The sequence below is a fragment of the Malaclemys terrapin genome, chromosome 2 (assembly GCF_027887155.1).
Source record: "Malaclemys terrapin pileata isolate rMalTer1 chromosome 2, rMalTer1.hap1, whole genome shotgun sequence".
In the NCBI taxonomy this organism is placed as follows: Eukaryota; Metazoa; Chordata; order Testudines; family Emydidae; genus Malaclemys; species Malaclemys terrapin.
Window position 1 is genome coordinate 81,709,488 of NC_071506.1, and position 13,843 is coordinate 81,723,330.

Below are 13,843 nucleotides of genomic sequence, written 5' to 3' on the forward strand. Positions count from 1 at the left end.
TTATGATATATTTTGTACATAGTACGCCTTGTGAGGTATCATTTGAAACTCAATCTACTGAACATCATTGTCCTGCTAAAATGTGTGTATCAACATTGCATATGGAGCGATGCCATTTTACTATGTGATTGTTACTGAAATATGCTCTAGTTCTGGGGAATGCTCACAGACTAGCTCCTCAGAGACGACAAAGAATGGACCGCAGGTGTTAGAAAACTATTAACTGCTGAAGCAACCATTCGCCAGCAGGAGAGACTGTAAACAAAGAAATTTATCATTCACCTGAAAGATGTTTCAAATCTCACATACACAGGGGACTGTTTTGTCTAATACTAGGTATTACATTTGATAGCTACCCAACACATCTGCACAGCTGATCACCACCAGAGGGAAGATGAGTGGTGTGAGACAGCACTCACGCTGATGCCAGGGAGGTGACCCGCCCTGACCCCTGCACGTACAGTTCTCCTCAAGGATGGAGTAAAGAAAGCACTTAGTCTCCACTGTGAACTGAGGCCTCCCAACAGACAGGATCCTCTCCCTGCCCCCTCCCCCCAACAGAAATGAGTGAGATATTGTGGAAGTGCAGATATACATATCCTAAGGAACTTTCTCCAATCTCTCTTCTCCCCCTTTCTTGCCTCCCCTCGCCCCACAAACACCAGGGAAGCCAGAGTGTGTGCGCGCACGGGGGGGGGGGGGGGAAATAGAGACAACCATCAAAGTGGAGGACAAAGGGAGAAGGTATCTGCTTCTTTTTTTTCCTTTATTAATCCTTTCCTTTTCTCTGTATTAAAATTTTAAGAGCGAAGTACCAAATATGAAGAGAGAACCAAAATGAAGTTGGAGAGAGGAAAAGTCAGCAAAGAACAAGGGAACTGAAGAGAAAGAAGAATGGTATTAGAAAGAAAAGGTGTAAAATAATAAAGTTATTAAATACAGAAAAACAGAATAAGGGAAAAGATGCTGAAGAAGGCACATGAAAGATATATCAAGATGTAAAGGAGAAGAAGAGACTGTGCTATCAAAATGGCTAAAAGACATATATGTTGCAACTGATGTAAAATCAAACAATGGACAAATTAGTGTAGGAGGAAAGTGGGGGAGGAGCAACAATGCTTGGCTGTGAATGGGATGTGCTCAGGAGCTCTGCATTCATACACATGGGGGCAGGCAGGGAAACACCCTCCATCTCTTATATCCCCAGCCAGGATAGGATACGTCTACACAGCAACTAGACACCTGAGACTGGCCCGTGCCAGCTGACTCGGGCTCAGGCTGCGAGGCTGTTTCATTGCCCTGTAGACATCTGGGCTCAGGCTGGAGCCCGGGCTCTAGGACCCTGGGAAGTGGGAAGGTCCCAGAGCTTGGGCTCCAGCCCAGGCCTGGAAGTCTACCCAGCAATGAAACAGCTCCACAGCCCAAACCCCATGAGCCTGAGTGTCAGCCAGGAAGGGCCAGCACCAGGTTTTTCTTTGCTGTGTAGACATATCCTTCAAGTTTGGAATGAATTAGAGTTAGTGATTTGGGAGCAGGTGGAGGGAGTGCATGTTTACTGCCCTCATGTGCACACTTCAGTGCTGGTTTTTCCAAGCACCCGACATGAAATAAGAAAACAAATTTGAGGCCCTGAAGTTTTGTTGGCTTCCAAAGACATTTTGTCTTCCGCCACGTGGGAGAGGCGTGAGAAAGTCATTCGGAGGTTCTCAAACCTGGTCTTTTTGTTCTCCACTTGACTGTGGTTCTCCACTCAATTTGATACAGCTACATGGACGCATCAGCTGCCAAATTAGCAGTTTTGATTTTGATTCCTACTGAGGCCCATGTGCTGCTGTGGCACACAAGGCTATAAATAAATGGCAATGGGCCAACAGAGAATTCCCATGACACAGGTTTTGTAGGATTGGTATTACAGGGTTTTAAAGGGGGTAGAACCAGCCTCTAGGAAATACCCTGGCATAAGGGTGTTCCCTGGGTGGCCCTGAGCTACTGAAGCGGCCCTACGTTGTCCCCGTTGCAGCTGTTGGGAATGTATTGTGAAAGGTAAAGGTTGCAACCAGCATGAACTACACTTCTGCTAATTTTTTCTCAAGAACAGCCCCTCAAAAAGGCTGTTGCAGCCAGGCTCAGGTTAAAGCAGGCTGAGTGTTTAAAGCCACCTTTACTCCCTGTTTCTCTTCGTGTGCCAAGAGCAACTTGGCTAGAATGGCAAATGTGGTCCTTAGGATCCAATTGTATATGGCTGTGTGTAATCGTGCGGACTCACTGCTGCGGCGCCTCCTGCTGGTCGTCCATGGGAATTAGCTCTTCCAGTGTCCTGGGGCGCCCCCTGCAGGCTGGTGATCTGCCTTGCCACTGGCCCCGTATCCCTCCCAGGACCCCGGTGCCCCTTTTTCTGGGTTCTGCCCCCTGGCAGTACCCCCACAGTTCTGGGTCTCCCCCTCCCAGGGGAACCCCCACCCACTAACCCCACCTCGCCTCAGTGTAAGGCTACTGCCAGTCACCATCTAGCCCCACTCCCTGGGGCAGACTGCAGTATCAGCCTACTCATCACTGGCAAGGTTGGGTTTGGACCTGCTGCCTCTGCCTACCCCTGGGCTGCCCTCTGCAACCCCCAGTACCTGTTGGCCTAATGCTAGCCCGCAGCCTGGGGCTTTCCAGGCTGGAGCTCCCCAGCTCCTCTGCCTTTCCCCAGCCCTGCTCCACTCAGGTACCCTATCTCTAGCTTCCTGCAGCCAGGCCCTTCTCTCTCTGAATGCAGAGAGACTGTTTGGCCTCTGGCTCACAGCCTTTTTATACAGGCCAGCTGTGACCTGATTGGGGTGTGGCCCAGCTGCGGCTGCTTCCCCAATCAGCCCAGCTTTTTCCCCTGCCACAGCCCTCTCCCAGGGCTGTTGTTAACCCTTTCAGGCCAGGAGTGGGTGACCACCCCGCTATACTGTGTATCACTGAATGTCTTGAAAATAAAACAAGTCAGAAGAAGAATCTTTGAGCTTAAAGCAGGGACTCGGACAGGATAACTAGGAAATTCCTTTCCACTTTAATACCTACTATTCTATAAAAAGTAGTCACTCTCTGGTAGTTTCAATATAGATGGTAAAGTCAGTGTGGGAGATAGACTTTGCTAGTAGCATCATGCACTTGTAAATATGTAGTAGCTAAACAGTGTCCTGTACTCGCAAATACATACTAGCTAAAGAAATCAAGGTCCTAACGAACGTTTTTCGTGTGGTGAACACCAAGTTGCAAAGAAGAGGCCTTTGTCGTGCAATGGACTGAGAAAAGAATTAATTCTTTGCCTATCAGAATACTTTACCAGCTATAGGCAGGATAGACAACAGTTGTAAGGACAGAGTAGATGACACATAAATGGACAGAACAGAATTAGTTCACGTAGTGGGATTTAAGCTCGTCTCTCAGAGAGTCAAGGAAGTAACCTATCTGGTTTTTAATTAAGATTGTTTCATACAGTTTGTTATTCAACTTGGAAAAGTTAGAGAACATGTTAGCTTTTACTTCTAGGACCAACAACAACTTAATATTTTTTCCTGCACCCTAAAATGGTTATGATGACCAAAAGTAGACTACACCCACACCACATACCCCTTTTCCACGTAAGAACTAACACATATGTCCATAAATGTGTAGGTACACACAAGATTTTGACTAGAGCCCTGCAGTGGGACTGGGATCCCACAGATCCCACTGCCATAGTTGCGGGAATTAGATAAAAATTCAACAAACTATGTGGGAGTGGGTGGGAGAAGGTATTACGTGGTAGGATGGGATTAAAAATTAGTCCCTGACAGGGCTTTAATCTGTACGACATCATTTATACAAGTTACAAGCTTGCACAGAAACATTTAATTCCTACTAACCTTTAATCGTGTCACAAAGTGCTTAGCAACAGTAAATTCTGAAGCTGGGTTCCCAAGAAGGATCTCAAAACGATACTGCAGACCTAATTTGTCTCTCACTTCTTGTAACCTCTCTCTTGCTAGCATTGCTAACTGCACGGAGGGAACTCTAATGATAAGCATATGGCCACAACCATTCCTATTCTTTCCTGGTGAAGTGATGAGGTCATCCATTATGCTGAGTGTCTCGGGGGTGCTGTGGTCTCTAAGGGAGGCCATGGTTGTGAGAGCCATCAGGGCTTCAGAATACTGCTGAATAAGAAGGTAGCAGCGAATCACCATGCTGTGCAGCCTGGGGTACCTTCAGAGGAACACAGTTATATGTTGGTCAGTAAATATGTTCAATAAAATGATCACATGAACGTCAGCTCTGACTTAGGCAGGCCTGGATGGCAAGAAAAAGGAGCTAATTTTATGTGTAGTACATAAATACTGAAATCCTCAACCTCTATTAACGATTATGAGCGGTAAGTGCATTATGCTATTTTTATAGGCATACATGGCATGTACAACTACAGAAGAAGGCACAGTCTAATTCAGGACAAACACATATAGCACAAGCTGATGATCCAGTCTCACTTAACTGTCCAAGGTTTTTTGTTTTTGTTTTTTTCCCTTCTATCAAGTTTTGTGGAAGAAAGAAGTTTTAAGGCGGGGGGTGGGGGTGGGGGAATATAAACTTACACCACTCACAAAAAGACTAGACTTAACAATGTTGCACACTTTGTTGGATCTCAGCCAAGGGCAAACTAACAGTTTGGCTTGCAAGCAAAACGATAACAGTTTTTTCTCATGTTGAAACTAAATTCAGTGACTATAAATCCAAACAAGTAGGACCAAATACTAAGAAAAAGTGAAAACCTACTGAACTAAAAGAAAACCATCCTACGTCTAGTCATTGTAACAATCTACTACTATATTTAATAAACATGGAAATGTAATAGGAATAAAAGTTGGTTTGAACAATCACAAATGACAACATATACAGACAGCATGCTGCATTGATGAGATCAGCAGTGTTGAAAATGATAGTACTGCCTTAGTTCCTGTACTTAGCTTCTCTTATCTATATGTTACAACACATCCAGCCTTGGCCCTGTGGAACTGGATTGCTTTGTTCTCTATAAGGGAATATGGAGCCATTGCCAGTCAGGTCCTGATCAGCAAACACCAAAAGTTGTCACCATAAAGAGGCTGTTCTGTGACCCATATGAAATTTATTGAAATTCTCAGTTCATTTGCTAGTGGACAGTGTCCACATCTGGCAAAATTCTTGTCACTCTCTGCAGAGAAGCCACAGCATAGAAAATGAATTACCCACTCAGTCTTCTAGATCAGGACTAAGGCAAAATGGTAAAACAGAGTGGGCAAGCCTGGACCACACTGCTTATGCCGTATCGATTACCTGGATAAGCAGAGGACTTCAGTTTGTAAGGCTATCAATCTGACACAATCATTAAATTCATTACAAAATAAAAAAAATGGAACAAACTCCTGGAATTCCAGTATCAAGGGGTTGTCCAAATTCCAAAAGCATCATTCTTAAGCCAAAATGCATTTAAGTAACTGGTGCATTTTCGGAACCCTGTAACTGAAAAGTCAAAAAAGTTATAACATCTACATTTGGTTTATTCCAGGTTATGCACATGTAAGAGTGGTGAGACAACGCAAACTTCAAACAGGATCCATTATTCTAACTTCCTAGAGGATTACACTAGATAAAATTGAAGAATATGAAGAAAATATTTGTGTGAACTTTGATCCTTCTACCAAATACCTAGTTTTGCACATTGATCTGATTCCATTTATGACAGAGTGACTGAATACCAATTATAAGACTAAATTTTCAAAATTGGACAGCTAAATTGCACTCACATTTGCACTTGTAAATTTTTGAGGCAAGAGGGGGAAGTGAGGCAGCCAGTTTTTAATATATGGCACTTAAAAGATATCCAATTAACAAATTAAAGTGTTTGTTCAGAATGCTACCTAACCATTTCTTGATAACCAGTTACACTGTGACATTGTGTCTCTGTCCATTTGTGATATGGCATGTAAGCTTGGGTCATGGTTAGGCACAATTAAAAACTCTTATTATTTACCTTTCTAAGAGTGTGTTCACCATTTTTTCAAAGTTTTCATCACATCTCAGCAGAGGACTAGTGATTCCCCATTGTAGAGATTTGCTGTATTCATTCAAGCCAAAATACAGCTTCTCCTCACTACCTATTTCCTCCTGTTCCAAACAAAGATATCACAAACATAAAGAAAGTTAGAGACAATTTACATTTGTCCTGTATTATGAAACAGAAAGTATTTTTCCTGAGAAAATATCTTTGATTTTCATTCTTCCCAGTAATGACTTCTTCCATCGAAAACAAGATGTTAAATATTTGCTGCTAATTTAACATTTGATTAAGTTTGTTAGACAGAGAGAGACACAAATTTTTCCAGAACATTATTCCTAGACTTAGCAGGAAATACTTGGGATTTAATATTATGGATTAAAAGAATATTCAGAATTATCATAATTAATGCTAATACAAATTTTGGAGGGGATATTAACCCTCATGAACAGGGCTTAAGCCAGTATTTATTAGAGATCAGCATAAGATGAAATGAGGGGGAAGATTATCCCACCTATGTCTACTGGGGGGTTCTTACACCTTCTCTGAAGGACCTGGTGCTGGCCAGTGTTAGAGACAGGATAATGGACTAGATGGACCCTGGGCCTGAACCTGTATGGACATTCCTGTGTTCCTATGGGATCAGGGATGACTTACCTATTACAAAACAAGCTTAATCATGGGCTGCTGTCTTTTGTATTTTTTTCCCCTTTAAGGTGCTTTTAGTTTTAATTCTAGATACAGTTCCTCCCAGAAGAGCTAATGTCAGGAAGTCTCCCTGATATAAGCATTACTTACTGGCATTATGGTGATTGCCTGCATACAAGGGCAGGATACTAGGATGACATTAATAGTAAGCACTAGTGTCATGATTATAGATTGGTTATGGGCAAAATCAGTTTGCTTTAAACTCACGTTATCATTGGCCTACTGGTGGTCATTCAGCTCTAATAACTAAGGGCTTGCCTTCACGTACAGTGCTACACCTGCACCAGTGCAGCTGAGCCACTCTAGTGCTTTAGCGAAGATGCTACTACGCCGCCAGGAAAGCTTCTCCAGTCAGCATAGTCAATCCACCTCCCTGAGAGGCAATAGCTATGTTGATGGGAGAAGCTCTCCCACTGACATAGCGCTGTCTACACTGAGGGTTAGGTCGGTTTTCTCACACCCCTAAGTGATGTATTTGTACCAATATAGATCTGCAGTGTAGACCTGGCCTAAGAAATACATATTCTTAGCTTATATAGGTGTGTAATATTGGTATTTTTCAAGTGACAGAACTATGTAATGAGTATACACTGAGCATTTACGGATGTAAATGCACTACAGTTATTTCTCATGCAATGCAAGTACAGTGTAATTAATATATAGGAATTTATCATTATGTACATGGATCCAGAATAATAATAAAAGGGTATAGTGCAGTATAGGCCATACCTATAGTGTATAAGGTTCACCAAAATATTAGTTCTGCCAGTCTTTTTATACCTAAAATTAGTTCAGGAGGTTCAACAAATTTCAAACTCAGAGTTTGCTCATCCCTGTAATAGACCTTTATCGGGGCAAAGGAAAATGTTCTGTTTCTAAGTCTAAATATCAGTGCCACCTCGGTCTCCAATGGCCCCAAGGAGAAAAAGGCTGGGACTCCACTATAACTTCAGGTAGTAAACAATTTCCAGCGTGGAAAAGAGATTTCTCCACAGGTTTCTGTTTATGTATCTGAGGCTAGGTCTACACGGGGGGGGGGAGGGAGGGGGGGGATCGATTTAAGATATGCAAATTCAGCTACGCGAATAGCGTAGCTGAATTCGACGTATCCGATCCGACGTACCCCGCTGTGAGGACGGCACCAAATCGACCGCCACGGCTCCCCCGTCGACAGCGCTTACTCCTACCTGGGCTGGTGGAGTACGCGCGTCGATTTGGGGATCGATTGTTGCGTCCCGACGAGACGCGATAATTCCATCCCCGAGAGATCAATTTCTACCCGCTGATCCAGGTGGGTAGTGAAGACAAGCCCTGGGTTACACATTCTAGAATGTGGCAAATGTAAGAGTATACTACAACTCTTAGCTTAACCGTTACACACTTACCATATTGTCAAACTGTATCCAATGTACCTCATTGTTGGAGCTTATTCTGGACTGCTGTGTCTGCAGGGCATAGGGGAAAGAGCTGACTTGGAGGACCAGGAGATTGAAAGCTTCAGTGACTTCTCTGCAGTTAATAACTCTATCAGCCAGTCCATGACTGGGTTCACCATGTGTTAGAGAACTTGAGATGGCACTGTGGAAATAAAACACACAGAACGGCTTTATTGTCACCTTCAGATTCAACTGGTAACATTAAAATCTCTAGATGAACAGGGACCCAAAAGCCCCAGGTCATCAGACTCTGAAAAGGTGTTCTATATAGAGAAGCCCAAGAGTGCGGGAGAAATAATGGAGCGAAGTCCCCCACAGGGAAGCAACTAAATCAGTCTGCCAATTTAAAGGATTAGAACATAGGAAAAAGTTAAAAACAAGCTAAAAAGAGAAGGACGTGTCTCAGCTGGACTGGGCTGTTACATGAATGGGGAGGGGGCAGAGAGGTGGGGGAGCAGGGACAAAAATTAACTGGATTGCTCAACCAGAAACAGTCCTTATATAGGGGACTTTGAGGTCATAAAATGTGTTTGATTTCCTGTCTCCACTTGCTGGTAGGTGGACATAACACTCACTTGTCTCAACAAACCTACAGGATATAGGAGAATTCCACATTTGGCACCACAATAAAAATATAATACTAATTTGGTTTTGAGAAAAAAATAACAGAGTGCATTTTGTTTACTAGAATTCTACAGTCCGAATGTGTCCCAAAACCATACAGACTGTACCTGGATACTTGAACAGTGAAACAAGAAGGAATATATTTTGCTCTCATGAGTCAAATTCTCTCTGTCTTTATGCAAGTAAGAATTTTTGATGATTCTTGCATGGAGCAAGGCAGTATAATTTATAGCCTTTATTTCCCAAAAGACATGTGATGACGGGACTTCACATGGAGAGAAAGTCTCTGTGTTTTGTGCCACTCATATTAAACATTGATACTTACCCTCCATGCTCATGATGCTTTATCATGGTTTTGATATTAAGAATTCTCACCTTAAAGTAACCAGGGTTGTATTTAAAGGAAGAGAAAACAAATGACCCTCATTATCTCTCTGTGGCAAATAGTTATATTTTCTATAAGGCTACTCAAATAAAAACAAAACAAAAATACTCAGGCTTAAACAACATTAACTACTGTGCTCACTAACATGGGGAAGGTTTGGGTATGTCAGGACCTTGGTACTGAACCCAGGCCCAGCAAGTCCTTAAGTAGCAGCCTTAGCTACTATACCACAGCGATGTCCTAAACAGGTTCCCGCGACCAACAGCCTTCATACTAAAGGCCTACAAGCCCAAAGGAGTCACATCCCAAACCTCTGATTGGATGGACAGGCAGCACTCTTATTGTGTACCCGACCTATACAGAGGAAGAAGCAGCTGTCTGAGCAATAGACTAGTGCCAACTGGTTGCTCACCAGATCACCTTGCCTTGCTTCACTTCCCCTTCTGCCTCCCCACCTCATCTGATCTCACCTTCCCAACCCACTGACGCAGCCCCATGGATTGGATTTTCCAGCTGCTGACCCATCCAAGAACTCTGACCATTGCCCCAGACTGCCTCTAATACAGATTGACCTGCTGGCTACCTGACCACCCAGGCACACTAGACTACTGCTCTGGATTGACCCCTAAGCCTGCCCTGGCCACTGGGCATTACAGCAAGTGGTTCGTTTGTGCAGTGATGTACAGGTAGAAGAATGGAGACCAGTTTCCTCCCTGATGATCTGATTTGGTGGTGGTGGGAGAACTCGCCCTTTCCTTTGTTCTAGCGTATTGGTTTGTGGCTAAAGGTAGGATGGGGGGGGAGGGAAGGAAGATTATCAGTCTCTTCTACTCTGCTCAGTTACAGATGAGAAAGAAATGGGACTGGGAAAGACATGAGAAGTTGGATGAGAATGGCTATGCAGAGAAAAGGGAAAAGGATGACAGAGGGAACCCTAGGAGCATTCTTGCTAGGGATTTAAAAATCTAAAGTTGACCTCACCTCACATCGAATCTGAATGATAGTTTTAAGAAATATCTAGGATGAACAAAGATGATGACTTCTGTTTATGAATGTTTAAATGGCTGGGGCACAAGGAAACATCAGGCTGAGATCATAATTTTGTTTTATTAAAAATCCTGAGTATTAATATACAGTAGAATAAATTTTTGCCTTGCTATTGTGAAGCACTTACCTTGTTAAATCTACGTGGGCATTGTCGTGAACCAGCACAAACAAGGTGTATGGATTCTGCTTCACCCGTCTCATAAAAACTTCAAACTTTGTTTGGATCTCATTGTCTAGCCGTACTACATATTTCTCAGCTCTCTGATAGGCTGTCCCATTCTCTTCTAGACCCAAGTCAACAAGAACACCTTCCAAAAAGAAAAAAAGAAAATTCCTTTGCCTTTATCTACAAATAAGGCCTTGTCTACATTACAGAGTGTCGTCAACAAAAGTTGCTTTTTGTCGACAGAACAGTGGAGATATGTACACACTATTGTGCTACTTTTGCCGACAGAACTCTCCTGTTTTGCCAATAAAATAAAATCACCTTGACGAGAGGCAGAGAGTTTTTTGTGGAAAAGTCATATCAACCTATGGGCAGATTTCCTGTGGGTTTTGTGAGAAGATCTATGAACGGGACATGGTGCAGTGCCGAGTGAAGATAAAGGGGCTAAGGCAGACATACCAGAAGGCAAGAGAGGCAAACCATCACTCCAGTGCTGCGCCCAAGAGCTGCCACTTCTATTAGGAGCTGGACACCATCCTTGGCGGTGATCCTACCTCCACCACCCAGGACACTTCGGAGGGGCTGGAGGCAGTGGACAGTTGACCTAACCCTGAGGACGAAGTTGTGGACGAGGAGGTGGAGTTGGAGGACATTTGTGGAGCCCACAAAAGGGTCATGCAGTGTTGCGGTGAGTCAGGAATTCTTTTCCACTCCGGAGGGGTCTAGCCCATCCCATCACTCCATCTCCAGTGAGCATGATTCAGGAGAGGAGACCCCTGGTAAGTGATCTTTTTGAGTTGATGCTGCTTGGTTATATGATGTAAAGCTATCCTTTGCTCTGTATACTGTAGAAGTGGGTAAAGGGACAGCAGCAAGGAGCACTTCAACAATAGGCTGAGAAGATGCAGAATGACCATGGATTGTACGTTTGGCACAGATTAAAAAAATCTTAATGAGGAAAGCATTCCCCATGGTCACAGGAGCCTGCTGCACACTCCTGAATCTTTGTGAGGCTAGGAATGAAAAGTTTCCCCAGGGGTGGAGCGCTGAGGCAGATCACCTGGTTGCTGATTTTGAGCAGCCAGATACCAGGGCTATTAGAGGGGCACAACGGTGGGCAATTTGACTCAGGGAGGCTTTGAGGCAACATTTTGATAATGAGCTCCAGTAATGTGTATTTCTATAAAGCAATCTGCCATGCTTCATTAATTTCTGTTTTCTTATTTTGCCTAAAACTTGTGATGATTCCTGAGTGGGATTTGTAGTAAGCAAATTATTAAAATGCATGTATGTTTTAATACCAGCAGCAATCACTATGTGTAGGACACAAATAAAGATTGGTTATCTTTCAGAGAATTTGTTTTTATTTAACACACATAAAAGAGTTGGTGTAGGGAGATAGCCGTTTTGGGCAAGGGAGACTGTCATAGCTGTGAGTAAATCCAGCTATCATTTTGGAAGTTCTAAGGGGTGGAGTGATGTTCCAGGAAGTTGCAAGGAATGTGCGGGAAGAGTTTGGGGAGAACAGGGGAGACAGTTCTGATTTGGCTGCAGAGGTGGGCGAGCATGCATTTGTTCTGCCTGGAGCGTGATTAGGGACTTCAACATCTCTGTTTGCTCCTCCATCACTTATCATCTGCTCCTGGGCCTTTATAATGTGCTCCTCACTGTCCTTTCTGTCCTGCCTTTCCATTTCTCTTAACTCCTTGTGTTCTCTTTTTTTCTGACTCAGAGGATTGGATCACCTCTCGGAACATGTCCTCCTTGCTCTGCCTTGGTTGCTTTCTCATCTGGCAGAGGCACTTCTCCAGTGTGTAGGAGGTTCCCCTGAAGGCCACATCTGCAAAAGCACAAGAAGCAATACATAGACGCATGATTGTTAGTTCACGTACAGCATTGAATCATTATAGTAAAATACACCTCTTTTAACATACTAATCACTTTCTCACTGTCCCTTGGCATGCACACATCTCAGTGAACACCCTAAACATGGTGAGTTCGGCCCAGGTGTTTAAGATGGGGCAAAGGATATAGGTGATGTTTTCAGGGGATCAGTGAAGGCAACGGGACAATATTGTAAATTCTACCACCATTTTGAAGCCAATATCTCACTCCTGAGGGTAAGCAAGGATGAAAGGGTGCATCTCCTGCATGCGTGCAGCTTCAGACCTGGTCCCTATGCTGCTCACCTGTGTGCCACTTTGGTCCCTGCACAAGTGATTGCCGAGTTCCTCCAAGAAAGTTTTCTAAAGATTTCTCTGGAGGATTCCTCTGAAATCTCAGTGTGCATCAACACACTGTTCTGCTGCACTGCTTAGCTGCACAAGGGAATGTGAAGCACACTAAAACACAGCAAGTCTTGCACATTTCTATCCATTCACCCACCTCTACAGTATACAGAGCAAAGGACAGCTGTACATCATATAACCAAACAGCATCAACTCAAAAAGATCACTTACCAGCGGTCTCCTCTCCTGCATTATGCTCACCGAAGACGGAGTGCTGGAATGCACTAGATCCCTCCGGAGTGGAAAAGAGTTACTGACTCGCCACAACATCACACGACCCTTTCATGGGCTCCACAACATCCTCCAATTCCACCTCATCATCCACAACCTTGTCCTCCGGGTTAGGTCCACTGTCTGATGCCTCCAGCCCCTCCAAAGGGTCCTTGGTGGTGGAGGTGGATCACTGCCAAGTATGGCATCCAGCTCCTGAGAGAAGCAGCAGCTCTGGCCACAGCACCAGAGCAATGGTTCACCTCTCTTGACTTCTGGTACGCCTACCTCTGCTCCTTTATCTTTGCTTGGCACTGCACCGTGTCCCGTTCGTAGCCCTTCTCACAAAACCCATGGAAAATCTGCCCGTAGGTATCCAAGTTCCTATAACTGGAGCAAAGCTGGGACTGGACAGCCTCCTCTCCCCATATACTCAGCAGATCCAACTGCTTCGCAGTGGTCCAAGAGGGAGAGCGTTTGTTGCATGGAGCGGCCATGGTCAGCTGGGAAGATGTGATGTGGGCTCTCCACGCCGAGGAAACAGGAAGTGGAATTTCAGAAAAGTCCTGGGCCTTTAAAGGGGGAAGGGTGGATGCTTGTTTACCTGGCAGCAAGACAGTGGAGTTTGAACTGCTGATCAGAATGGTCAGGATAGGCATTGAGAGACACCTCCTGGAGGCCATTTACTGTGACAAAACTACATTGACACTTTGTCGATATGACTTGGCCACAAAAAGATCTGTACCTCTTGTCAATGTGATTTTATTTTGTTGGCAAAACAAGAGAGTTTTGTCTGCAAAAGTAGCATTGCAGTGTGTACACCTCCGCTGTTCTTTCGACAAAAGCTGCCTTTTTTCAACCAAACTCTGTAGCGTAGACAAGGCGTTAGTGGGATAGATTTACTTTCATGGTGGTGAGTGAAAGTTATTTCCCCAC

At 44.1% G+C, this 13,843-nt stretch overlaps 1 protein-coding gene across 6 annotated transcripts in view; it reads right to left on the bottom strand.

Moving 5' to 3' along the window:
* GREB1L (GREB1 like retinoic acid receptor coactivator) overlaps positions 1–13,843 on the bottom strand; it is a 217,850-nt gene that overhangs the window by 38,666 nt on the left and 165,341 nt on the right. For 5 of the 6 annotated variants that reach the window (XM_054017719.1, XM_054017716.1, XM_054017717.1 and 2 more), the window contains 4 exons: positions 10,371–10,551; positions 8,137–8,329; positions 6,020–6,153; positions 3,879–4,218 (listed from right to left, as the gene is read on the bottom strand). In XM_054017719.1, the coding sequence (XP_053873694.1) occupies positions 3,879–4,218; positions 6,020–6,153; positions 8,137–8,329; positions 10,371–10,551 (848 nt within the window). The remainder of the gene's footprint in view (positions 1–3,878; positions 4,219–6,019; positions 6,154–8,136; positions 8,330–10,370; positions 10,552–13,843) is intronic. The other variant, XM_054017720.1, reaches the window with a different exon arrangement.